The 27621-nt window shown below is 40.8% G+C and overlaps 1 protein-coding gene across 4 annotated transcripts in view; it reads left to right on the top strand.

Moving 5' to 3' along the window:
* Positions 1 to 1226: 1226 nt before the first annotated feature.
* tgfbr3 (transforming growth factor, beta receptor III) overlaps positions 1227 to 27621 on the top strand; it is a 126984-nt gene continuing 100589 nt past the window's right edge. For 3 of the 4 annotated variants that reach the window (XM_078408205.1, XM_078408203.1, XM_078408206.1), the window contains exons 1-2: positions 6622 to 7006; positions 16269 to 16499. In XM_078408205.1, the coding sequence (XP_078264331.1) occupies positions 16439 to 16499 (61 nt within the window). In that variant the 5' untranslated portion in view covers positions 6622 to 7006; positions 16269 to 16438. Of the gene's footprint in view, positions 1354 to 6621; positions 7007 to 16268; positions 16500 to 27621 lie in introns of those variants that run through there. The other variant, XM_078408204.1, reaches the window with a different exon arrangement.

Here is a 27621-nt window from a genome sequence, read left to right as displayed (position 1 = left end):
AATAATTGAGAACAAGAAGTATGGAGTGAAAGAGAAGCTGAAAGAAATCAGAATTGGTTATAAAAATGTTTATTTGGAAAAATGAGCTAGAGTGCTGAAGGATCTCAAGGGGTCAGGCAGCATCTGTGGACTGACGATAGTTTGGGCTGCGACCCTTCTTTGGACTGAGAATCCATTGGAGTTGGTTGTATCATAGTTAACTGATGACACTTTTCAATGTCATTTGCGCAATACATCTGCACAATACACAGGACTAAATTATTTGGATTTTATGTCAATAGTGAAAGAAGACTGAACTTCTTTGGCGTTCTTGCCTTGAAGGTTTTAATTCGTGTCTTGAATCTCCTCCAGAGCCTTCACCAGTTCCAGAAGTTGTCCGTTAGGGATTAATGGAGCTGTTCAGAAGTCTCTCTTCACTTTGATGGGTGCATAGTCATATTAAGTTATGCCTCGTGTTCACCAATGGGAATACTTGCATGTGGTGGTTATGTTTTGGTTTCATAATAAATTTCACACATTACAATTGAGTAAGAGAGAATGAAGGACACAACGCACAATTGTTACAGAAATGATTGCATTTCGTCGTCGTATGAGACAAATAGAGGTTACCATTCTGATTTCACCTGGTGGTATGAATGCTGGTCTGGATAACTTTAAATAGTTACATTAATGCATTCCATGATCCCTGGGCGGCGTCTGTGAAAGGAATGGACAGACGACGTTTCTAGTCGAAGCTCTTTTTCATCCACAGATGCTACTTGAACCACTAGGTTCCTCCAGCACTTTACGCAAGATTTCGGCATCTGCAGTTTCTTGTGTCTCACGAACACACCAGCCCATACAAAAACGGCCATCTGTTATTCATAGAAACATTTATAAGCAGCTGGAGGGATAAGAAACAGCTGACTTCAGAATACTACAAGTGTCTCCAAAGGAGCCCCTCGTCGCAGAGACGGGGCTGTGATCACTTTTAGCGCCAGTGGAAGAGTGTGCCTACTAAACAAATTTTGGCCAGGTATCTTAAAATAGTTGGCGTCATTTTTCCTGTGTGCGTCAATGGACGGTTAGCATCTCTCAAGGGGACTGACGTTGCATTGCGTTTGCCTTCCAGTAGATGGCAGATAAGCACCAGTCTATCTGACCATATCAAAGAAACCACCTACCACACACGTCCAATATCTTAGCAGTCCAGTGCAATGTTGTTAGATTGCACTGATTTGTCCAAACCACAAAATGACATCAACTGTGGGCTGTGTTTTTCATCTAGCTTTTGTATAAAGAGCTGCTTAAACTAAAACATAAATCTAGGCTTAACAGCTGCAAGCAGAACCCAGATTTCGCAACTGTTTGCAGGTAATGGACACCCTAAAATAACGAATAGCGATAAACTTGATTGTCGGGGAATTAATTCTAATATATATTTTTAATAACTGTGATATTTGTTTTGTTTTTCGTTATGTTGGAGTTTGATATGTAGCTCATATGCTCAAGTTTCATGAATATTGTTGTATTCCTTTTTACTATTGAAGGAAATTTGTACTATAAAGACTTGACAACAACGGTTATAATTCTCCGAAATCTAGAGGATGTCTTTTAATCACTAAATCACTCGGCCAAATTCTACAATGCAATGTGCTTAAATCGAGGCTTTGTTTTTAGTTGTTTGCATTACTTTAAATTGGGTATTTTGTTTAAGGAATGCGTTATCCGACCTGATACGTTTTGCAACTGTTCGCCACTGGCGTCGATTTGTTTGGTCGCCCTTTTGTATAATGTTTGGTTGGGCTCGCGTGGCTTTTCGTGGTTAACTTATGAAACGCATCCAACAATTCTTGAGATCCAAAGCAAAGTTTTTGTAAACGTGAACGTAGTCCGTGAGGGAAAAAATACTATTCGGTGTGAATAATCCCTGAAGACCACTATATTCTCGTGTCTCTTTGTTTTATTTGAAAATAAATATTTTCTTCATGGATGTTGCAAGTCCGTGTGTTAATTCTTCATGTATTCGGAGGCTAGTGCCCATTTTAAGCGCTAATTAACCCGAAAGGTTGACAGCAAACTTGAGATCATATTCCAAAACGCAATGCAGGCTTGAAGAATTGTGTACTCGGGGGCCACTATAGCGTGAAGGAGTTGCGCAAGATCAGCTAAACACAGTTCAATGCTCGACACGTGACTTTCCATATTTGCTTGGAATCGGAGCGGATAAACGCTCTACGTTCCGCTAGGGTTTTAACTCTTCGTCTTGCTGTCTTTCTTCCCCGTTTCTACTCGGGATAATATTCGCTCTGGGTACGCGTGTTTTAACAACATCTACATTCGCTCCAAAAAAAAGTGCATGCGTTATCTGTTTCAGTCAAGTCAAGTCAAGTCAATTTTATTTGTATAGCACATTTAAAAACAACCCACGTTGACCAAAGTGCTGTACATCTGATTAGGTACTAAAGAAAAAAAAGAAACATACAGTAGCACGCAAACAGTTCACAGCGCCTCCTCAATGAGCCTCAAACGCTAGGGAGTAGAAATAGGTTTTGAGCCTGGACTTAAAGGAGTCGATGGAGGGGGCAGTTCTGATGGGGAGAGGGATGCTGTTCCACAGTCTAGGAGCTGCAACCGCAAAAGCGCGGTTTCAGAGCAGAATGAATTTCCTGCCACTCTTTCGTCAATTTTAACAGATTCACCTAACGGAAGGGGCCTTTCCAATCCCAACTAATGCAAGGCTTCATAGACTAAATTGGGACCAAACATTGAGCTACTCCTTTGAACAGATGCGTAATAGTCTTGACTTGTACCTTACCGACGTTTAAGATGAAATAATTGAGTCATACAGTTTGGAAACAGGCCCTTCAGCCCAACGTGTTCATGCCGACTAACATACCCCATCTAAGTTCGACCCACCTGCTCGCGTTTTCCTATATCCTTCTTACAACCCAGCGGTATGAATATTGATTTCTCTAACTTCAAGTAGCCTTTGCATCCCCTCTCTTTCCATCCCTCCCCCACCCAAGTCGTTGCAGGTTCAAAGTCGTCTTGTTGAGTCTCATTGTCTGTAATTCGTTTCACTTAGGCCACAGCTGACAATGGTCTGATCCCATTATCATTGTTACTTTTTTGCATGTCTTTCATTCATTTGTTCTATATCTCTCTATATCAACTCTATATCTCAGTCAGTCTGTACTTTCCACTATCACTTGATCAAAAGTGCAGAGAGCTCTAAAAAAAGTGTCTACCTTTCCATTTAAACCAGCATCTGCAGTTCTTTCCTACACAATGGTGCAGCGTTTTGTCAGTACTGCCTTGGAATGTCAGTAAATAAAATTGTGCACAAAATGTTTCTGGAGTACATCAACACCTGTCAGACCCTCTAACCTGACCACTGATGGTTACCTTCCTAAGTTATCGGAGCAGAATTAGGCCATTCGGCCCATCAAGAGGTGTACAACTAGAGAGGCGTACGAAATCATGAATGGAATAGTTCGGGTATACGCACAGTCTTTTACCCAGAATAGGAGAATCAAGAACCAGGGGACATAAGTTTAAGGTGAGGTGGAAAAGATTTAATCGGAGCTTAGGGGTAACTTTTTCACACGAAGGGTGGTGGGTGTATGGAACGAACTACGGGAGGAGGTAGTTATCGCAACGTTTAAGAAAGATTTAGGCAGGTACATGGGTAGGGCTGGGTTGAGAGGGGAGGGGGGTGATATGGGCCAAATGCAGGCAGGTGGGACTATGTAGATGGGACATATGGCGGGTGTGGGCAAGTTGGGCTGACGGACCTGTTTCTATGATATCATTCTCTTCGACTGTCTACTCCGCCATTCAATTGCGGCTGATCTATCTTTCCCCCTCAACCCCATTCTTCTGCCGTCGTCCCATAACCTCTGATAGCCTTACTAATCAAGAATCTGTCAATCTCCACTTTTAAAATATCAATTGATGGTCTCCACGGCCGTTTGTGACGACGAATCCCACAGATTCACCACCCTCTGACTGAACAAATTTCTCCTCAACTCCTTTCTAAAAGTACGTCCTTTTATTCTGAGGCTACAGCCTCTGGTTCTATACTCTCTCACTAGTGGAAACATCCTCTCTGCATTTACTCAGTTACAATGTTCAGAGCAAAAACCCGTAAAGCATCAGAGACAAAGATCTAAACTAAGGTCGAAACCCTATTTTAACTAAAAACGTTTTTTTAAATGGCTGAAATAGATGAATATTTCATATACATTTAATTATATGTATGAGGGAGTCACTGGGGAGTTTCAGTAGGCCGAAATGAACCTTATAGGAAGGTTTATATTTTAAAAGCAACTATACAAAAATGGATCAATAAACAAAAACGCAAAATAATTGAATCGATTATCAAGAATAAACATCTATTTCCCTAATCTGACCAACAGTTTTCAACCGGGAAGAACAGTGCCTATTTTATGAACCTTCTTAGTTTCAAAGATATTAAAGCGAGAATGATGAATATACTATAGAAATGTTTATGACATTACATCCACGGATCTCTAAAATGCATTTCAAAGAATGGATACCGTAAGTAGATAGTTAAACTCGAATTCGTTGTATTCAAGATAAAGTCTGTAAATTGACAGGAAGCTAGGCAGGCACAGCGTGGGCGACAGGTACTTGTTAAAAAGTGAAAGGATGCGAGGGAGAAATATAAGGTGCTGAAAAGAGAGCCGTGTCAGTAACATGGTTTCTAATTTAAACGAACAACTTGGATAGAGAAATGCAAGTTGGTCATGTCTGAAGTTGACTCCAACTGGAAGTGGCGGTGGGATGTGAGGCCAGGAATGACAGGACGAGTTAAAAAATAAATAAAAGCGGATTGAATAAAGATTCACAAAATATACTACAAGAAGATTTTAAGATCATAAGTGATAGGAACAGAATTAGGCCATTCGGCCCATCATGTCTACTCTACCATTCAATCATGGCTGATCTATATCTCTCTCGTAACCCCATTCTCATGCCTTCTCCCCATAACCCCTGACGCCCCTTACTAATCAATTTATCTACACTCAAACAAATTTTACATTCTTTTCAATCATAATCGAAAGGATAACGGCTAAATATTCCCCATAGAGTGTTTATTTCAATTATTTCATATAGCTGACATTCTTGTATCAAAACTAGCCAGTCTCTCATCAAAATGAGAAAATAGATTGTTATCGTTTGCTCAATCTAAGTTGTTATACTCCTAACCTTCTAAGTAAATTCCTTTTGTGGTTCAAAAATGTCAACGTGCGTAAATATTTCCAAGCGCCCTGCCTGTGACACTGAAGCATAGCACAATACTGATTCTTGCCTACTGATAATTTCGTTACTTTTCGGAAATATCACATTTGCCGGGGGGAGGGGGGAACCCCACACAGAACTGTCAAGAATACCACTCAGTGGGCGGCATGCTTCCGTATGAGCTCGAATTTAATATCCCTGCAACAGCATAGGGAACTCGTCCCATTAGACAACAAGTCTCTCACTTCCCATGCTTGTTTCAAAACATTCCTCTATCCCCAGATAGACACAAAATGCCGGAATAACACCGTGGGACAAGCAGCATATCTGGAGAGAAGAAATGGGTGACGTTTCGGGTCGAAATCCTTCTTCAGACTTCCGTCCTGAAACGTCACCCATTCCTTCTTTCCAGAAATTCTGCCTGTCCCGCTGAGTTACTCATGCATTTTGTGTCCATCTTCGGTGTAAACTAGCATCTGAAGTTCCTTCCTACGCATCCCCTCATCCTATCCTCGGGATATTTTCCTCCTCCTTTCTTACCTCCATCTGAATTGTGTGCAGAAAAGCCTAAATCCCTCCCTTAAAATCGGAGGAAATTATTGAGTTCCAGGCGTTTTCATTCGTGCTAAAATTAGTCACTGTATGAGTATGAACGAACTACACCGAAGACAGACACAAAATGCTGGAATAACAGCGGGATAGGCAGCATCTGTGGGGGGTAAAAATAGGTGATGTTTCGGGTGGAGACCCTTCTTAAGACAGTGTCAGCCACCGCGTTCCCAATTCTGTCGCGCATCCCCGCAGATAGACACAAAATGCTGGAGTAACTCAGCGGGACAGGCAGCATCTGTGGAGAGAAGGAATGGGTGACGTTTCGGGTCGAGACCCTTCTTCAGACTGAGTCAAGGGAGAGGGAGTTGCAGAGGTAAGGAATTGTAAGAGATCAAAAGAGATGCTGCTCAAGGAATGTGTAGGAAAGAACTGCAGATGCTGGTTTACACCGCAGGTGGACACAAAATGCTGGAGTAACTCAGCGGGATAGGCAGCATCTGTGGAGAGAAGGAATGGGTGACGATTCGGCCGGGTCGAGACCCTTCTTCAGACGGTGTCAAGACATCACGTTCCCATTCCTGTTGCAAATCCCCACTGTTTGTTTCCAGCATTTGTCTGTCAAGTGAGTAGGCCCCGCCCCCACCATATCTGCGGTGTGGGGGGGGGCTACGCCATGGGCCCGAGGGGGTGGGGGCGGGGCCTCAGCGGCCAGGGCGGAGCCTCATCGGCCTGGGCGGAGCCTCAACGGCCGGGGTGGAGCCTCAACGGCCGGGGCGGAGCATGCGCAGTGAGGGCGGGATTGCTGCTCGCGGAGGTCGGTTGGAGCTTCGTGAGGCGACGGAGGAGGAGGAGCAGCAGCAGCTCGAGCTCCCCTCGGCAGATCTGTGTGTGGCATCGGCGGAGGAGGCCGACGGACACTGTCACTGGCCGCGTGTGTGTGTATATATAGCGGCGGCCTCCCACCTCTTGCTCCCATCCACCCACTACCCCCTGAAGCCCATGCAGAGCGGAGTGCGAGCTCTCACCGCTGGGCCTGCGAGCGTGTTGTCCGCTGCCCGGCTTTGACAGCTTGCGGTGCAGCAGCCTCCAGCCACACTTACACAGAGCAAGCAACGCAGGCAGAAGGGATCTATCTCCCCCTCCTCTCCCCTGTCGCTGCTCCCTCTATGTCTCACCGACGTGCCATCGTATGAAGTTTTCTCGGGAGGTGAGTCCCTTTATTCACGTAGTTCATTTGGTTAACGATTGAATGAAAGCCTTGACACACTCTTTAATGGCATGCACATGCTGTTTGCGATGCACATGATGTTGACGATGCACCTGAGCTGAACGTGGTGTTGGGAGAACAGTGTGTAAAGATAATAACTTGCATCTCGGCGAGCCATTTGCATGCATTTTCCCATCAGTTAATAATTTCGTGTAGGGAGGAACTGCAGATGCTGGTTTGCACCGAAGACAGACACAACAAACTGGAGTAACTCAGCGGGTCAGGCAGCATCTTTGGAGAAACCCTTCTTCAGACTAATAATTTCAACAGTTTCGACAACTATTGGAGGTGACTCGTACCACTTAAAATATGTCTAAATTGGTTTTAGGGTCTCTACACCTCATACGTGGCTCATACGTCAATGTCTTGAATGAACATAAACATGAATTCCTGCTGCCCAAGTTTCATAGCTGTTTAATGATTGGAGGATTAAATTGGTCACTTGGGGTTAGTAGGTGTCAATTTGTATTGTTTGGAATATCATTTTGGAAGTTATGATCAGTGTTTTCACTTTTGTTAAAGTGTAGTCTGAGTGTCCTGGTTTGCTGTTCAAATGACCCTAAATATTATCTCATCCAGGCCAGATATACACTGAAATGAGGAGGACTTGCCGTAACTGTTTTCAGGTAGTCCAGTTATATTTTCCCCCTGACATTGGCTTTTCTTTAAATATGTAGATTGAGAAGTTGGTGTGCTGCATGGTCTGAGAGCAGCTACTTTCATATGCTCAAGATGTCCAAAGCACTTTAGGGCCATCTAATCCCATGTGATACAACACCTATTAAGATTTGAGTACTAAACTAGTAATGAGAAAAAGCAATTTATTGAGGAAAAGATATTGATACGGCATAAAGATTGGATTTTGTTTCCATCCGAAGGAAATAATTGAATGTACAATCTTGACTCGGGTTTGATTGCTATAGAAGAGCCAAGACTTTTGAAAAGTATTTTTTTTAAATGTGCAGAACAGTTGCTAATTTTTGAAGTACATAAGTGTTGTGCTGTGATTATGAAAGTTGGATTACGCAAGTTGCAATTCGACTGCGTCCTAAACATAGAGAAACAGAATGAAGTGCTCTAATCCATGCAGACTAACATTATGACAAAGTGCTCATTGGATACGTTTTCCCTGTGCTTGTTTTATGATTGCTAATAAAACAGATTTTTTTAAAGTGTAAACTACTTTGTGTGAAAGTAGGTGGTGTGATTGGATTTGAGATGCTGCTGGGCAGAACAAAATTCCAAGGGACCTGTGAAAAGTGCTGTGTTGAATTAAATCCAACATGGTTCAATTTTGTGTTACAAAACTCAAGAGGGTAATGTTAAGGCAAAGGTCCTGGCTTTAGTGTACAGAAACATGCAGCAAGAGAGAACAAAAATACCTCTCTCATTCTGGCACATAATTGCCAAAATGTTTTCGGAAGGATCAAACAGCTTTGAATATTTGTTGATGCTCTGCAGCTTTCAATGTAATAGATTTCAGGTGGTGTAGGCATATTGGAATTGTCTGATGCAGTGTAACAGATCAGTTATAATTTCTTAAATTCATGAGGCATAGAAGCAGAATTAAGGCATTTGGCCCATCGTATTTACTCCACCATTCTGTCATGGTTGATCTATCGTTCCCTTCCATCGCATTCTCCTACTTTCTTCCCTTAATCTTTGATGCCCTTACTAATCTGAAAGGCCTGGACAGAGTGGAGTGAATGTAGAGAGGATGTTTCCACTGAAGATGGACACAAAATGCTAGAGTAACTCAGCAGGACAGGCAGCATTTCTGGAGAGAAAGAATAAGTGACGTTTTCGATCGAGACTTCAGGATGTTTCCATTAGTGGGAGAGTCTAGGACCAGAGCCCATAGCCTCAGAATAAAAGGACGTACCTTAAGAAAGGAGATAGGGAGGATTTCTTTTTAGTCAGAGGGTGTTGAATCTGTGGAATAATTCATTACCACAGATGACAGTGGAGGCCGAGTCAATAGATATTTTTACGGCAGAGATTGAAAGATTCTTGATTAGTAAAGGTGTTGGGGATTATGGGGAGAGGCAAAAGATAGACTGGCCATGATTGAATGGTGGAGTGGACTTGATGGGCCGAATGGCATAATTCTGCTCCTGGAACCTATGAACTAATCAAGAGTTATGGATCGCAATTACACAGGGCCCTAGTGAGACCGCACCTGGAGTACTGTGTGCAGTTTTGGTCTCCAAATTTGAGGAAGGATATTCTTGCTATTGAGGGCATGCAGCGTAGGTTTACTAGGTTAATTCCCGGAATGGCGGGACTGTCATATGTTGAAAGACTGGAGTGACTAGGCTTGTATACACTGGAATTTAGAAGGATGAGAGGAGATCTTATCGAAACGTATAAGATTATTAAGGGGTTGGACACGTTAGAGGCAGGAAACATGTTCCTAATGTTGGGGGAGTCCAGAACAAGGGGCCACAGTTTAAGAATAAGGGGTAGGCCAATTAGAACTGAGATGAGGAAAAACGTTTTCAGTCAGAGTTGTGAATCTGTGGAATTCTCTGCCTCAGAAGGCAGTGGAGGCCAATTCTCTGAATGCATTCAAGAGAGAGCTGGATAGAACTCTTAAGGATAGCGGAGTGAGGGGGTATGGGGAGAAGGCAGGAACGGGGTACTGATTGAGAATGATCAGCCATGATCACATTGAATGGCCGAATGGCCTACTCCTGCACCTATTGTCTATTGTATCTATTCACTTTTGACTAGTATCTGTGAATCGTGATGTGCAGCTGGGAGGACAGTTATGCCCTCCTTCATGGTAATGTTGATTGGTACGAAGATCAGTGTCAAAGAAGCACATTTGGATTGTATGGAAAAACAGATTTCCCTGGGCAGTCATTTCTTAGCACAAGCTGGGGAAGGTTTTATTCTCAATGGGAACCAGTTATTCCACCATTCCTTTGTGCATCTTAAGCTGCTTTGCAACAGTGCAAAAGTGGATTGTGTAATAAATTGACTGCAAATCTTATTAGTTCTTTCCATTATCTTCAATTTATAATGCTGTCAAAAATTCTACTGCAATATTGTTTAAAAGAAGACTGCCAAATTTGTACTTTAGGCAACGAATATATGAAAATAAGGAGTGGATTGGTATTTTATACCTTATAAGTTTGCCAGTTCTCAGTCAGTTGTTCACTGGAATGTACATTGGATACCTCTTGCTTGGCTCCCTGTGATGAGGTTCATAAAAGGGTGCTATTTTAATAGAAAGATTTTGCAAAGTTTTGGTTTACTCTTCTAATCGAATAACTATGTAAATTTAAATTACACTACGGCATCGGCATTTCATGTCATCATTACTTAATGACTATCGCGGCTGATTCCCATACCAACAACCATATATTATACTTTTCATAAAAACAAAAGCACTTTTAAATTGGCCACGAGTTCCAGTGCTGTGGGTGCCATCTGCTGGTAATTGTGTTTTTTTTTCCTGTGAACTGAGCAATACCTTGGAAATTAAAGTTAAACTGATGAAAGTTCTATGAGCATTTGTAAGGATCACTTTGCAGTGACCACATCGAAAAGTTGCAGGCAATCTGAAATGTTCCTTTTTAACTTCCCGCTGATCCATTTAGACAGTAAATTTAAATATTAATTGTTGTAAATGAACAATTTCAAGTTCCAGTACATTTAAAAACTTTTATGCTCCATTTGCATTTTATTCACATCCAAAGAGTGATTTCAGAAAGATATTCAGAAATGTTTGTTAATGAAAATTTTCCATCTTAAGAGAATGCTAGTCGCACATCTAATCATGATGTAATAGGACATCAGGGGTTCAGACCCATGTTCTTTGTTTTTTAGTGGTTGGACATATGTTTTATATTAGTTCTGTGGCAGCTGTGTGTTCGTGTCAGATTTGGAGAAAATAACTTTTTGCGATGTTTTTGTTTGTTTTTCATCTGTGCTTTTTAATTAAAAGAAGCTTTTGTTTTTCATGACATGAACTGAAAAAGATTTTCAGGTTTGAGATGCACAATAGGGTTGTAAAATTTGGCAATGGGGGATAGTAAACAGTTTTAACTAATTATATGATTCAAAAATGCGTAACAGATCAAATGTAGGATGTCTGATCATACTTCCAAAATTTAACCTGACCTACATAGTTATCTTAATTTATTCAATTCATGATCAATCTATCAATTAAACCCACAATTTTGCTTTTGACGACCACATGACATAATTAACCAAAGGCTAACCAAAAAATGCGATAAAGAGGATTACAGTATAGCCAGTGTGTGCTGCACTCAATACTGATGTTACCCCAGTGGAATTCTTCCCATTTTATCAATGTACAACAAAATTGAAGTTAGTATGCAAAATAAATCTCAGTATTAATTTATATTGTTAAAATAACTCAAGTCAGAAATTTTTTAAGGTAGCCTAACTCTGCTACAAACTTGCAGAATAATGAAGTGTTCTCAAGAAAGAGTTCAGTAGAAATGGCCTATAATTGATCCCATTCTTTTCAGACCCACTGGTTACTTCTATCTGCCCAGGGCAGTTGGCTTTCTACATTTTATTGGCACAGTGTTTCACTCTCAAAATTATTATTTACACTTAAGTACTTAAAAAATCTGACAACTCTTATCTTTTAATTTAGAAATGTTTGTTTTTATTTGCTTCTTTAAATTTGCTGACATACATTTATGGCAGGATGAGTTTAAATTTACTTTTGTACTAACCAATACTGAATTGCTGAGATTAACATTTTGTATGCTTAGTTTGCGGATGATGGGCTGTTACATGCAGTTATAGGACCTCATGCTCATACTTTTTATGAACATTTGGCAAGAAGGAACAGTAAAAGAAAATTGCAAAATTCTAGGTTGCAGCAAGTTAAATTCATGACTTGCAGCCCCAGTGTGGTGCTGAAAGAATGCTGTTTTATTCAAGATACTGTCTTGGTGTGGAGACATCAAACCGTGACTGCTTCTGACTGGACAAATATCCTCAAACAATCCAGCCTTATTATTTGAACAAGAGCAGGAAATTCTCTTGATGTACTGGTTAACATTCCTTCCTTTGCAAGCACTACCAAAACCAAACTAACTATGGAACTCGGCTGTTTTGTTTGCATAGTTTTGGAGATGCAGAGTGTAGTCAGGCCATTCGGTCCACCGAATCCATACTAACCATCGATCACCCCGTTCTATCCTACACACTAAGGCCAATTTACCGAAGCCAATTCATCTGCAAAATCGCTCATTTTTGGAATGTGGGAGGAAAACTGAGCACCCAGAGAAAACTTGTGTGGTCACTGAGAATGTACAAACTCCATACAAACAGCACTCATAGTCAGGATTGAACCTGCGTCTGTGGTGCTGTAAGGCAACATGTCTATCATTGCGCCACTGTGGTGCAATAACCATGGATAATGGAATATAAAGTACTGCAAGATATTTTGATAAGATGTGATAAATACTGTTTCAATGCTGCTATTTTGTAACTATTCACTGGAATGACCTGATATCTTTTAACTCTTAACTGAATAAAAAAAGGTCCATTATTTGGATCAGGTAGTTTTGGAGGATGGGGTAAAGATTAGATAGTAAATGAAAAAGGGAGTAGAATGGATAGTGCTCAAGGAAAGAAGTGGGTGCAAAGAGATCAGAGAGATGTCCTTAGTACCTATAATACGGTGCATCATTCGCAGGTTTAGATTTAACTTTAAATTCAAGAAGGGAATTTTATGGCAAATCATTAAAAGCTTGGTTAAAGTGGTAGGAAGGTGTAGAATATGTGCTGAGGAATTTGACACAAAGGTTGAGAGGGAATAGGAAAACGATAATGCTGGTCAGGCAGCAACTGGTGAGAGTAAAATAAACTTTAATTGTTCCGGTCCTGGTGCACGTGACAATTGGCGCTAGAAATTGTGGACGCATTGGTGATCATTTTCCAATGTTCTATAGATTCAGGATCAGTTCCTGTGGATTGGAGGGTAGCTAATGTTGTCCCACTTTTTAAGAAAGGAGGGAGAGAGAAAACGGGAAATTATAGACCAGTTAGTCTGACATCAGTGGTGGGGAAGATGCTGGAGTCAATTATAAAAGACGAAATTGCGGAGCATTTGGATAGTAGTAACAGGATTGTTCCGAGTCAGCATGGATTTACGAAGGGGAAATCATGCTTGACTAATCTTCTGGAATTCTTTGAGGATGTAACCAGGAAAATTGACAGGGGAGAGCCGGTGGATGTGGTGTTCCTTGACTTTCAGAAAGCCTTTGACAAGGTTCCACATAGGAGATTAGTGGGCAAAATTAGAGCACATGGTATTGGAGGTAGGGTACTGACATGGATAGAAAATTGGTTGACAGACAGAAAGCAAAGAGTGGGGATAAATGGGTCCCTTTCAGAATGGCAGGCAATAACCAGTGGGGTACCGCAAGGCTCGGTGCTGGGACCGCAGCTATTTACAATATACATTAATGACTTGGATGAAGGGATTAAAAGTATCATTAGCAAATTTGCAGATGATACAAAGCTGGGTGGTAGTGTGAACTGTGAGGAAGATGCTATGAGGTTGCAGGGTGACTTGGACAGGTTGTGTGAGTGGGCGGATGCATGGCAGATGCAGTTTAATGTGGATAAGTGTGAGGTTATCCACTTTGGTGGTAAGAATAGGAAGGCAGAGTATTATCTGAATGGTGTCAAGTTAGGAACAGGGGACGTACAACGAGATCTGGGTGTCCTAGTGCATCAGTCACTGAAAGGAAGCATACAGGTACAGCAGGCAGTGAAGAAAGCCAATGGAATGTTGGCCTTCATAACAAGAGGAGTTGAGTATAGGAGCAAAGAGGTCCTTCTGCAGTTGTACAGGGCCCTAGTGAGACCGCACCTGGAGTACTGTGTGCAGTTTTGGTCTCCAAATTTGAGGAAGGATATTCTTGCTATTGAGGGCGTGCAGCGTGGGTTTACTAGGTTAATTCCCGGAATTGCGGGACTCTCATATGTTGAAAGACTGGAGCGACTAGGCTTGTATACACTGGAATTTAGAAGGATGAGTGGAGATCTTATCGAAACGTATAAGATTATTAAGGGGTTGGACACGTTAGAGGCAGGAAACATGTTCCCAATGTTGGGGGAGTCCAGAACAAGGGGCCACAGTTTAAGAATAAGGGGTAGGCCATTTAGAACTGAGATGAGGAAAAACGTTTTCAGTCAGAGAGTTGTGAATCTGTGGAATTCTCTGCCTCAGAAGGCAGTGGAGGCCAATTCTCTGAATGCATTCAAGAGAGAGCTGGATAGTTGTATTTAATTGTATTTATGTATTTATTTGTTTTTGCATTTATTGCATATATGTTTGTACGCACCGTCAGGATTAGCTATTTTTTAATTTCGTTGTACTCGTTGCAATGACAATAAATGAATATTATTATTATTATTATTATTATTAGAGCTCTTAAGGATAGCGGAGTCAGGGGGTATGGGGAGAAGGCAGGAACGGGGTACTGATTGTGAATGATCAGCCATGATCACATTGAATGGTGGTGCTGACTCGAAGGGCCAAATGGCCTCCTCCTGCACCTATTGTCTATTGTCTAAACATTCTTGACTTTTGACCTGTCTTTATAGATTAATAACTTTATATCCTAACATCCCAGTAAATATACACACAGGAAAAATTGGTTATCTGAAATTGTTGAATTCATTATTGACTCCCAAGGGCTGTATTGTGCCTAGTTTGAAGATGAGATGATGTTCCTCGAACCTGCATTAGGTTTATTGGGACAGTGTAAGCAGTGAGACGGAATATTGAAATGACAGATTATCCAGTGGAACAAATGGGTGTTTAAGTGTAGTTAATTGAGTTTAGTTTGAGTTTAGTTTATTGTCACGTGTACCTTGGTACAGCTAATCAGTCAGCGGAAAGACGATACATGATTACAATTGAGCCATCAACAGTGTACAAAAACACGATAAAGGGAATAACGTGAATAACGTTTAGTGCAAGATAAAGTCCAGTGAAGCTTGATCAAAGATGGTTGGAGGATCTCCAGTGTGGTAGATAGTAGCTTAGGACTATTCTTTAGTTATTGGTAGGGTGGTTTAGTTGCCTGATATCAGCCACAACTATTTATCCACTACTCCACAAACTCTTCATCCAATTTGGAGCATTGAATGCAGGGCAATAGATTAGAAGTGCAAATGAATTGCTGCCTCTCGACAAGGATTGTTTGGGCTCCTTGAGGCGGGAAAGGATGTCACCTCCACGTGTCTCCTGTTTCAGCTTTACCAGTGGATTATTCTACCTGACTCCTTAATTCACTCTACCAACTCCACAAGAACTTGCTATCCTTCTCACAGCACCTTCCATGCCAACTGCAGTCGGCACAACAGCTGCCCTTTTACCCATTCACTTTCCACCATATTTTTAATGGGATATGGCCATGAATTATGGTGTATAGCTGAATGTTTCTGCTTGTTGAAACTTTATTTATATTTCGGCATTTCTGCAAATTCAACAGGAAACCATGGAATTATTCGTGTGTTTGTGGTCTGTTGCCGTTTGGGGATGGGATTAAGTCTCTCATTTCAGATCTCTAAGGCAGTCAAAATTGTGCTCTGTAACTCAGTGTGAGGCCATGGGTTATTATCCTGAATCTATTCAGGGTTCTGATTACCTTCTCTACTTTCTAATTGACTAAGTAATATTTTAAAAGAAAATAAGCTGATCTTGCACATCCATTCGAAGATTGTTTACTGTCATTTCATGCAAAATCTGAAACTCTGACTACAGCATTTTGAAATGAACAAACAAAAATTTACGAGTTTGGCCAGGATGATTTTTGGGTTGGACTTGCAAAGCGTATTCATTATTGGTTGAATGTATGTTTTTTCATAAATCCCACTTGCAATTCAAGCCTGGTGAAGGCTTCTGAATCACATCATAAGTACTTGGATAAAGACTGAGTATTTGCATTGTTATGTGTTAATTTAAATTTATTTGTAAAATGTTTTACACCAAATATTTGTGGGTGGGTACCGAAATTAGAAAATGCACTTCATAATGCATTGGTCTATTACATTTTCTTCTCAGATGTGACAGTCTCCCAGTGAGTAGTGAATTATTTTGGTCAGCAAATGTAATATATCCTTTAAATAGGATTTTAGTTTTAATGCAGTTACAAATGAATCACTTAACGTTTCATTTTGTCCATTTCCCTTTCAGGCTTGCGAAGGAGGAGAGAAAGATCAGAATTTGTATTCCATTTTATCTTACTGAGAAAGATAGCTACACTGGTGAAAATTTGACCCTTTGCAAGAGGTGTCTTTGGCCACATTTGAAGATAAAATATCTCCAGAGGGACGCAGAACCTATCACAGCATTGTATTCTAAATATGACTTCAAATGGAATTCAAACAGTATTGCTCTTCATGTTGATGTGTGGAGTGTCTGCAGGTGAGTTCCTTTGAATGGAGTTTAAAACCCTAGCATGTCTTCACTTTTGCAGATTATGGCTGATTGCAGAGTGTGATGGAGCATTTAAGCTATGAGGAAAGACAGGTGAGGCTTGGTCCATTTTCTTTGGAGCAGATGCAGTTGGGAGATGACAGGATTGAGGTATATAATGTTGAGAATTATAGATAGAGTAGATGGTAAGAACCTTTCTCCTTGTTGGTAAATTAGACTAAAGGATATAAATTTAAGTTAAGAGATTGGGGAGATATCGGAGATCTCACCCAGAGAGGGTGGAATTTACAACCTGAATATTGCAGTGTCCAAGAGATCAGTAGAAGCAGAGTTCCATTGAAGATATATCCAGACAAGCACTTGAATGTCCTGGGCATAGAAGACCACAGGTCAAGTGCTGGACGATGGTATTGACTGGTCAGTGTGGACACGTTGAGCTGAAGGGCTTGTTTATATGCCGTACATCACTATATTTATCTTGTAGAGTCTTAACAGTATTACCCCCTTCTCTTACTGCCATTTAGACTTGCTTTCCTATCTCAATGTTCTGGCTTTAAAATCCTACCTGCATGCCATTAGTCACCACTTGCCAAAAAAACCGTGTACATTTCCAGCACATGAGGAGGATATTTAGCTCTCATTGCTTATATTAGGATGTTTATAAAATAGGTCATAATTCCCACTGTTGCACTCTTTCCTTAGTTTTAAACCTTTAAAAAAATATTTATCATTTATTTCTTTAAACTAACTAACTAATTTGCCAAATGGATTATCACTGTTGAATCTGCCCTCGTGTATTATTGGAGAAAAAGATCCTGGTGTTGCTTCCAAATTCATATATTGTAATTTTGACTAATTTATACAGGGTAAAATAATATTGGAAAGAAAGGAAAATAATATGACTAAATGGACACAAGTGCTGGAATGAATCAGTGGGTCAGGCAGCATCCCTGGAGAAAATAGATAGGTGATGTTTCAGGTCAAGACCCTTCATCACACTTCAATCTGAATAAGGGTCTCAACCCAAAACGTCACCTATCTATATTCTTAAGAGATGTGGCCTGACCCTCTGAGTTACTCCAGCACTTGATCTCCTTTTGTGTATTAACCAGCATCTGCAGTTCCTTATTTCTAATGTAACTAAATGAAAGGTGCATGGCTACAGAATGGTAAGTGATAATGGTTAGAATTTAGAAAATAAGGTGCAAAATAAAAGCTCTAAAGGTGGTGGAAGCATGAAGTTGACAAAATAAGAGAAATGAGCACCAAGGAAAAAGATTTGAGGGGAACAGAAACTAAAGAACTGAGGTGAATGATATGATTGATAAAGTAGTATTTGATAAACATCTTGCATATTTTGGGATTTTTTTAGTTTAGTCTTTGGTTTTGTTTTTTTAGCTTAAACACAATTACAGAAAACAGCAACAAATTTGGTATATTTTATCAATTTGAAAAATCAATAGATTATTGTTTACTAGAAACTTATTATGTGGGTGATCCCACCCAGCAGGAGCCTCATAACCACTTTTTTGTGGACTTTTGAAAATTGTCATAGCCATGCCATAGCCATAATTTCATTACAGATGGTCGTTCAACAACTAACTACGAACTAGATTTGGATATTTTTGAGTATGAATTGGTGCAAATAGAGCTTGCTGAAGTGCTGACTTTTATTTATTTTAATAATTCCTCTCACCCACTTCTTTCCGTTCTAGGCACAAGGCGTTTTGGTACTGTGCTCGCAATGGTGCCAAGATAAGCATATGTTAGCGAAGGCTTGGATTTGAATTCTGATGACCTACAGAGTAGCATGGAGCATGTTAATGTGCTTTGCTGCTGTTTCTTGCTTGCAGTGATCTGTACTTTAAAAAAAAAGAACTTGTGGCAGAACAAAATTTATATTTACATTATTTGATGTTGAATGCACATAAATCCACATCAAACCAGTAATCCCTTCTGTAAGAAAAAAGCTGAGAATGAGGTGAACGTGTTGATAACCAAAACCACAGGTTTAAACTTGAATTAGAAAAATCCTATGTCAATGTACTTTTGCTGTGTGATGGAGGAGTGGGACTTGGTGTGGGGATAGATACATACAGTTGCATTTTTAAACAAGCTGATAGCATTTATAACGAAGTGAATGCAAAGTCAGTAAGAGGATGATTAAAATCTGGAGGTGACAAAACAAAGGTGGAGAATTGATGGGGCACTCTATTGGCTACATCCTTCCAATTGAAAAAGACCCAGTTAATCTGGTTATTACATAGAGAACCGTCTATCTTCAGTTCATGCTAACATGGTTCCCACAGTACCATGAGCTCTTAAACATACATCCGTCACTTAGTGGCACCTTGTCAAATGCCTTTGGAAAATCCAAGTATACTACATGTACAGTTTCCATCTCTTGACTCTACTTGTTAGAATCTTAAGAACTCTAGCACATTTATAAACATGATTTACCTTTCATTAACCTAATTAAAGCTAGGTTGACCTGGTTTGATTACTTTAAACTTCTCTGAATGACTGGCTACTCTTGTAGATTCCTACATTTTGCCAAAAACAGATGTCAAGATAGGAGATTACAAAAAATATCTCAAAGTTAATTACCTGCTTTTTGTCTTCCTCTCTTCTTAAACAATTGAGCCACATTTGAGATTTTCTAATCTGCTGGCACCTCTCCTGTTCTCTTGGAGCTATTGGTTGAAGTTTTTAGGAAATTTGAGATCTCACTAGTCCCTTTCTTTTAAGCTCTAGCATGATAGCTTCTGTACCTGGTGACTTGTCTGCCTTCAGTCCCAAGGTTGGTGCATTGAGTGTAAACATGGGAAACCATGTTGCAGATGGATTAAACTTTGATTAGGTGACACTGGGAATTCTGGTTGCTGCATTACAGGAATGATATGAAGGTTTGGAGCGGTTGTAAAAGAAGTTCACCAGGATGTTGGCTGCATTTGAAGGTATTGGCTATAAGGGGAGGTTGGACAAACTTGGATTGTTTTTTCTGGAGCATCAGAGGCTGTGGGCTGTTCTGATAAAAGTGTATAAAATTATAAGAGCCAAAGAGTATGCACCCAGAAACTTTTCTGAGGGTGGAAATGTCAAATTCTAGAGGGCGTAGATTGAATGTGACATGGGGAAAGTTGAAAAGAGATATGATGGGGAAGCTTTTTTATACCAAATGATGGTGCCAAGGGAAGTGGTGGAAGCAGATGCAATAGCAACATTTATGAGGCATTTAGATGGGCATAAGAACAGACGGGACGGAGGGATGTGCAGACAGCTGGGATTGGTTTAAACTGGTGTCCTTGTCAGAACAGTCAATGTGGCCCAAAAGACTTATTCCTGTCCCGTTTGTTGTTTGCTTAACATCTGAGCAGTAAGATTCTGATTTGGGTTTATCGTTTAGATTTTGTAGCCAAATTTAAACATACTTTGTTGTGATTAGTTTTTCCCAACCAGATGCCACAGAATCAAGGCATTGTGATTGTGCCAGATAAACTGTATATAGTAATACAAGTTGAATTATATGTAACCACAGAGAAAAGCAAGTGCTGTTTATATATTTGGCTTAGTTTCCACAAGTTAAGTTTGGGGTCTGACTGTGGAGTTGTTTCTGCACAGTTCAAAATGTTAGCATAAATCAGGAAGTATTGTATGTCATTTTCAGCATCTGTTATGTAAAACTGATGGAAATCACTATAGATTAGCTTCTTCATATTTTTATATCAATAATGCTTTAAGTTTTTTGTGATATTGGTGTCTGTACTATTCTCCAGTTATAATCTTCTGAAGACCAAGGATTGAACAGTTTTGCTTTTAAATAGAATTAAACTGTATTTAACAAGAAAATAGGTCCTATTTTGAAAGTTCAAGGAATTGAGAGCTGTGGAAGGCAGGTACAGAAGAGATGAGGCCTGGGAGAGATCAGCCATGATCATATTGAATGGCAGGCTTGAGGAGCTGAGTGGCCTCCCTGCTCCCCTATTGACACTCTTTTTAGGCTCCTTTTCATCTTTAGCCTTTATCACTTAGTCCACCCATCTGCCAATTAAACAACCCCCCCTCACTTGTATTCACCTATTGCTTGCCAGGCGTGTCCTGCCCCTGCCTTTCTCTTCCAACTTTCTTTGAAGAAGGGTCTCGACCCGAAACATCACCCATTCCTTCTCTCCAGAGATGCTGCCTGACCTGTTGAGTTACTCCAGCATTTTGTGATACCTTCAATATTAAAGTTTTAATATTTCTTAGTGGTTACTTGTAACTTCATGCAGGAATTTGAAAATACAAAATTAAAAATATGAATGTAGGTATTGTACATTATTTGCATTATTTGTAAATCAAAATAATTTGATTGAACTGCCTTTTGTGTCACATGATTCTATCCAAATGATAAATGAACAGCTTAGGTGAAACATTGCATTGTCATTGTCAGTTATAAATGTCTTGCAATTTAATTATTTAATCTTCAGAATGACATCAATAATGTTAAGGCTGTATTGAATTATTTCAAGTTGAATATTGAAAACTGAATTTGCTTTTCATTTGTAAGTGTTTGCAATGTGGACTCTCGCTGTGTCTCCAGTCAATACTTTTAAGAACAATTCTTGTTAGATGTGATTTAACTTGGTGCAATATTATTTCTAACTTTTTCTATTCTTGCAATTTGGACTAGAATATCCATGAAGTATAAGGGGTTTTTGAATAGTAGACACAATTAATGTCAGATGCTGGAATACTGTGTAGAACACAAAATGCTGGAGCAACTCAGTGGTTAAGGCAGCATATTTGGAGAGAGTCACAAAATGCTGGAGAAACTCAGCAGGTCTAGCAGCATCTCTGGAAAAAGGTGGTGTTTTGTGTCGGTACCCTTCTACAGTAACTCTGGAGGACATGGATATGTGATGTTTTGGGTCTGGACCCTTCAGACCCAAAACACCATCTATCCATGTGCTCCAGAGATGCTGCCTGATCCACTGAATTACTCCAGCACTTTGTGTTCTGTTTGAATGGGAAACGTTTTTTCTACATAAATATTAGATGAGATACTGACCTTTTTTGAGATACTTTGGTCAATCGTGGAATATGGGTATCACTGGTGAAGCAGACTTCTATTGTTCTTTATTGCCTCATTTTGGTGCAATTGCGTGGATTGCTAAGCCAAAACAAAATGGTGACATTAACCATTTGTAGACAAAGACAACTTTATTGAAAGAATCATATTAAAGTTTTTTTTGCTAAAACTGAATTATTCATGCAGGAGCATAATATGAGGAATCTGAGGGTGCCTGTCTGCTATTTGGGACATTTACTTGGGAAGAAGCTCTACCCATGTCTCTTAACATGTTTTAAAAGATTGCAACAAAAAAAATCGAAGACCAAAGCGACTTCAGTTGTCGTACAGATTCCCCTTGTTAATGCTGAGGTTTCTTCAGTTCTATTCGTGACAGTGTCATCCTGGCTTAATGCAAATGCCAAGGTTACAGTTCTGTGAGTACTGAGCCATGCATCGAGTTTGCCTTATTGATGGAGTCAGTTTCTTCCCCCTCCCCTCCTCCTTCCTACTTTTTGTCATAAGACTAAAAGACACAAATTGTGGGTGGACCACAAAAATATTGTGCATTACTTTTCCAGACTTTTACTTTTCCTTTAAAAACTTAAGTGACTTGACGTTAGTCTTGTCAACTTAAGTGACTTGAAAAGATCCCCTCTCGTCCCTCTCAACTCATTAGAATTTTGATTTTTCCACCTCCCGTCCTATGATAAACCCACCATCCTCAGAACTGTCGACAAGCAATCTACCATTGAAGATTGCCATGTTTATGAAGCCTTCTCCTGTCTTGTACCAAGAGTGGCATAACAAAAAAAGGGCACTAACCTGGATAAGCTACACATGAGACTATACAAGTCGACAGGAAATTAATGTTTATGGCGCCACTGCTCCATTACCTGTTGGCTGTTTAATTGGCCACTACTCTTCATAGGAAAGCTGAACCTTGTAAAAATTGTTAAATATGTAAGACTACTGATTAATTAGCTGAAGACAGTGATCTTCCCCATGTTTGACATAATTTGGCTTTGCGTCTAGGGTCAATATTAATGCATGTATCATTGTGCCACTGCCTTTTCTTCCACATGACTTGGCTATGAAACATCATAATCCCAGTAATTGTGATCTAGGAGTCTGAGATGTTGTCCGAAAAATAAGATTTTATGATTGTGATGATCCTTCGTTATTGCCTGAAGTCTGTGGACCAGTTCTTCCAATTAATACAGAAGTTGTCAGATGTTGTTGAGGATGCTGCAAGGACGTTTGGGCATAGGGTGCCTTTGCTGTGCCTGTTTCAAGTGTGAAGTTTAATGGCAGTTGAACATCACATGCATCTGTGAATCTTAGATACATTTCGGCCAGACCAGATGTAACCAGCACACTTCCATCCTTTTGAGGGATGTCATTAAAGGGATGTTCAATGGCGAACAGCCTTTCATGATGGAGTTTAAAAAACCCCCCATATATAGCAATTATTTTGCTCTATTTGAAACTTGTTTGGAGCACTTTTATAACCACCTTTGCCAGATGTTATTTGAATCAACTTTACTGAGCACTGAGTGTACTGAAATAGACCAGTTTATCTTTGGATTTGAATGGCTAGCATTTAGACGTGGTTTTGTTTATACCTTTCTCGTGTGACCTTTGTGGGAACATTGGTTGTGGATGAAATTAAGTATAATGTAAAGTGTTGTCAAACTTGTATCTTCAAGCAGTTGTTGTTGCCTGTGTAATCCTGCCTTTACGAGAAGTGATCAGACAAATGTAATTTTAAACACTTTGAACCATTCATCACATATAATTAATTTGTGTTTTTATAAAAATAGTATTTCCTGCAAAAATCAAAGTGAGACATTTTCTATTTTCCTTCCAATTCCTCCTTTGTTGATTAATCTAATTTACTTTCCCCTTAAACACTTAAAGCATTTTTTTAACATGTGTAACAAGATGACAACATAAAGTATTCAGATAGTTCCTCTGTCCCTCTCTTTCCACTCTCCTTCCCAGTTCTCCCACTGTCTTCCAGTCTCCTACTACATCCTATCTTTGTCCCGCCCCCTCCCCTGACATCAGTCTGAAGAAGGGTCTCGACTCGAAACGTCACCCATTCCTACTATTTTGTCTACCTTCGATTTAAACCAGTATCTGCGGTTATTTTCCTACACATTCTTCATTGAAAGGTTGTCACACAAAATGATCAGATTAATCTTAATTTATCTAAATTTAACAAATCTTCATTTACTTTGGCAATTTTAAGGTGCATTGTTTCATGTAGTAGCACGTTATACTGCTCCAGTGAGTTATTTTAATGTTGAACATCTGTGTTGTTATCCTTAAAATTATTTTATTTTCACATTCTTAAGGAATGCAATTCAAAAACAGACAGTGGATGCAAGTTACAAAGTACATCAATCTGGCCCATTGATTACTACTTTGTGGCGTCTTAAGAATAACACTACAGAATGGCGGCGCTGCCATAGCAGCTGCGGCTTACCTGCGGTCCATTTGTCTTTGTGTTTTGTTGTTTTTTTTGTATCTTAATTGTCGATGTGATGTCGTGTTTTTGTGTTTGTGTACTATGTGTGGGTGTGTGGGGGAGGGGGGGAACTGTAAAATTGTAATATGTGTCCCTTCCGAACGGAGACCCGACCTTTGTTTTCTGGGTCGGGTCTCCGTTCCTGCTGCGGCCTACCATCGGCCCAACTCCTGGAGCTGGCGGCCTCCAGGGCTCCGGTTCGCAGAGCCCGCGGACCGGACTTACCATCAGCGGAGTCGGCCGTCTTCGGAGGCTGCGGGAGCGGCTGCGACTCGCCTTAGGCTCGGGCCGCGTGGATGCCGACATCGGGAGCTCCGGCAGCGGCAGCATGTTCGCCCGCCCCGGGTCGCGGACATTTCACCGTCCGGCGCGGCCTAAAATATGCCGCGGGATTTTTCTCTGCTGGGCGGGGGCTTCAATGTCGGGAGCCACGACCGCCCCGGATCGGACTTATCATCAGCGGAGCCGGCCGTCTTCGGAGGCTGCGGGAGCGGCTGCGACTCGCCTTAGGCTCGGGCCGCTGCGGACCGTACGGCGCGGCCTGCAACCACAACAACCTGACCGCGGGAGAGGACAGCAGGAGAAGGGAAAAGACATTGTGGCCTTCCATCACAGTGAGGAGAGGACTGGAGGAGACTCACTGTGATGGATGTTTCTTTGATGGATGTTTCTTTTTTTGTGTGTTTTTGGGGTTGTGTAATTTTAATGCCTATTTTGGTGCTATTGTTGTTGGACCGTGGGTGACTGAATTTCGTCCAATTTGGATGACAAATAAAGCTATCTTGAATCTTGAAAGAGGCATTATGCCTGTACTAGTGCTGGTTCTTTAATTGAAGCTATCAATGCTAATCCTATTTCTGTAACCTTTACTTTTCTCTTCAACTTATTACCCAATTACTTTTAAATGATGTAGATCTGCTTTGGTTGCTACTTATGGAAAGCATTTTGTGTTAAAAAAGCCTCTGATTGCAAACATTTCTTCTGATATATCTCCTTTATTCTTCTCACAGTAATCCTAGATCAACCCACTTGCATCCACTCTGCCATTTTAGGAGTTGTCAACCAGTGGAAACCAGGGTTAACTATTTACACTCTCAAGATCTTTCATAAAATCAAACAATTTTTAGATGTCCCTGCAATTTATTTCCATTAAAACTTCATACCTTTCACCTGTAAATTTTAATCATTTATTTCTAATTATCTTTATTTCTAATATGCTGATCATTTATATGCATTTGCAATTGTCTCTCACCCAACTGATAATGGAATGACCAGAATTACATATGATGTTCCTATCATGTCTATTTTATAAATTCAACATAATTGTATCTTATGAATGGGGATGGCAGAGCAGAAGATCTGTTCCAGCCACAGTTTGTTGGAATTTGAAGGAAACCTTCAGGTCCCATAAACATCAGGTCACAAATGATAAACTGGTGCCCAAGATTAGGATATTGCAATACATCAAGGAATGGAAACCTAAAATTCACACAAAATGCTGGAGTAACCCAGTGGGAGGCAGCATCTCTGGAGAAAATGTTAGGTAACATTTTGGGTTAGGACCCTTCAGCCTTAAGAAGGGTCCGGACCAGAAACATCACATCCATTTTCAGAGATGCTGCCTGACTCGTTGAGTTACTTCAGCATTTTGTGTCTGTCTTTGGTATCAAGGATCTGCAATTACTTTTTATTACATTAAAGAAAGGGAAACTTGCCTGATTCCAGTTGCATCCTTTAAATTAAGTACCATAGAATTGGTCAGTCAAGAGGAACAGGAGGATGTGATTATGTGTGAGGCAGGTATGGAGATCCAGAAATTGGCATCAGTTGTCATAATCCAAATTCTATAGATTCTGGAAGGGTTCCCACAAACTGAAAGGTAGCAAATGAGGCCCCACCATTTTAGAATGTTTGGAGACTGAAATGGGGGATAAGCTTTCCCGCAGTAGTGTCTAGAAGAGGTGTGGGGGGGGGGGGGGGGGGGGGGTCACAGTCTCAAAATAAGACATTGGTCAATCTTGAAAGATATGAGAAAATAAATATTCACCTCAATGACAGAGGATCTTTAGAATTTTCTACCGAAAAGATGATTGAATAAGTTTATTGGCCAAGTATGCATATACAAGGAATGTGCCTTGGTGCTCCGCTCACAAATGACAACACAAACATATAGTTAACAATTAAGAATAAAGCATAAACACATCAACAGTAAACACATCAAAACAATGATACACCATTACGGTCTAAACATGTGGGTGAAAATAAACCAGAGCAAAAAAGAGACTACAGACTTTTGTTATTGAGTAGAACTGTCACTCGTGGGGAAAAAAGCTGTTTTTATGTCTGGCTGTGGATGCTTTGACAGTCCGGAGTCGCCTTCCAGAGGGAAGTGCATCAAAGAGTTTGTGATCAGGGTGAGAGGGGTCAGAGATGATCTTGCCCGCTCGCTTCCTGGCCCTTGCAGTGTACAGTTCGTCAATGGGGGGGGAGGTTGAAGCCAACAATCTTCTCAGCTGTGCGAACGATCCGTTGCAGCCTCCGGATGTCGTGCTTGGTGGCTGAGCCAAACCAGACCATGATGGAGAAGGTGAGGACGGGCTCAATGATAGCAGTATAGAATTGGACCATCATTGCTTGTGGCAGATTGTGTTTCCTCAGTTGCCACAGGAAGTACATCCTCTGTTGGGCCTTTTTGACTGTGGAGTCGATGGTGGCCCACCCTCTATGGTCCCTGGAGATGATGGTTCCAAGGAACTTGTATGACTACACAGATGTGACTATGGTGTTGTTGATGGTGAGTGGGGGGAGTGGAGGGGAATCTATTCGAAAGTCTACAATTAGTTCCACTGTCTTGAGAGCATTGTGCTCCAGGTTGTTGCGATGGCACCAGGACGCCGGCTGTGTCACTTCCCATCTGTAGGCAGATCCCTCCCCATCCTGGATCAGTCCAATCAGGGTAGTGGTAGTGTCATCCGCAAACTTGAAGAGCTTGACGGAGGATTCTGTGGAGGTGCAGTCATTGGTGTAGAGAGAGTAAAGGAGAGGGGAGAGTATGCAGCCTTGCGGTGCTCTTAAGCTGAGGGTCTGCGGGCCCGAGATGTGCCTCACATGCTGCTTCCTGATCCACTGACAGAGGGGTTCAGGCACAGTCAGCTGGGAGAGTTTGTAGTGTAGTAGCTCTGGCACAATGGTGTTAAAAGCAGAGCTAAAGTCCACAAACAGAATCCTGGCATAGGTCCCCTTGCGGTCTAGGTGCTGGAGGATGAAGTGCAGGCCTAGGTTGACTGCATCATCCACTGGTCTATTGGTCCTGTATGCAAACTGCAGGGAGTCCAGCAGGGGGGTTGTGATGTTTTTCAGCTGGGCCAGCACAAGTCTTTCACAGGTCTTCCTGCTGTGAGGGTTCAGTCCATGAATATATTTAAAACAAATGGATAATCTTTTCTATATTATGAAAATCAAGGAGTATGGTGTGAGGGCAGGAAAGTGGTGCTAGGGTGAAAAATTGTCCAGGAATTTGTTGAATG

This window comes from Rhinoraja longicauda, chromosome 11 (genome assembly GCF_053455715.1).
Source record: "Rhinoraja longicauda isolate Sanriku21f chromosome 11, sRhiLon1.1, whole genome shotgun sequence".
Taxonomy (NCBI): domain Eukaryota; kingdom Metazoa; phylum Chordata; class Chondrichthyes; order Rajiformes; family Arhynchobatidae; genus Rhinoraja; species Rhinoraja longicauda.
Note: the sequence above shows the minus strand (reverse complement) of the source record. Positions and strands in the feature narration are given on the sequence as shown.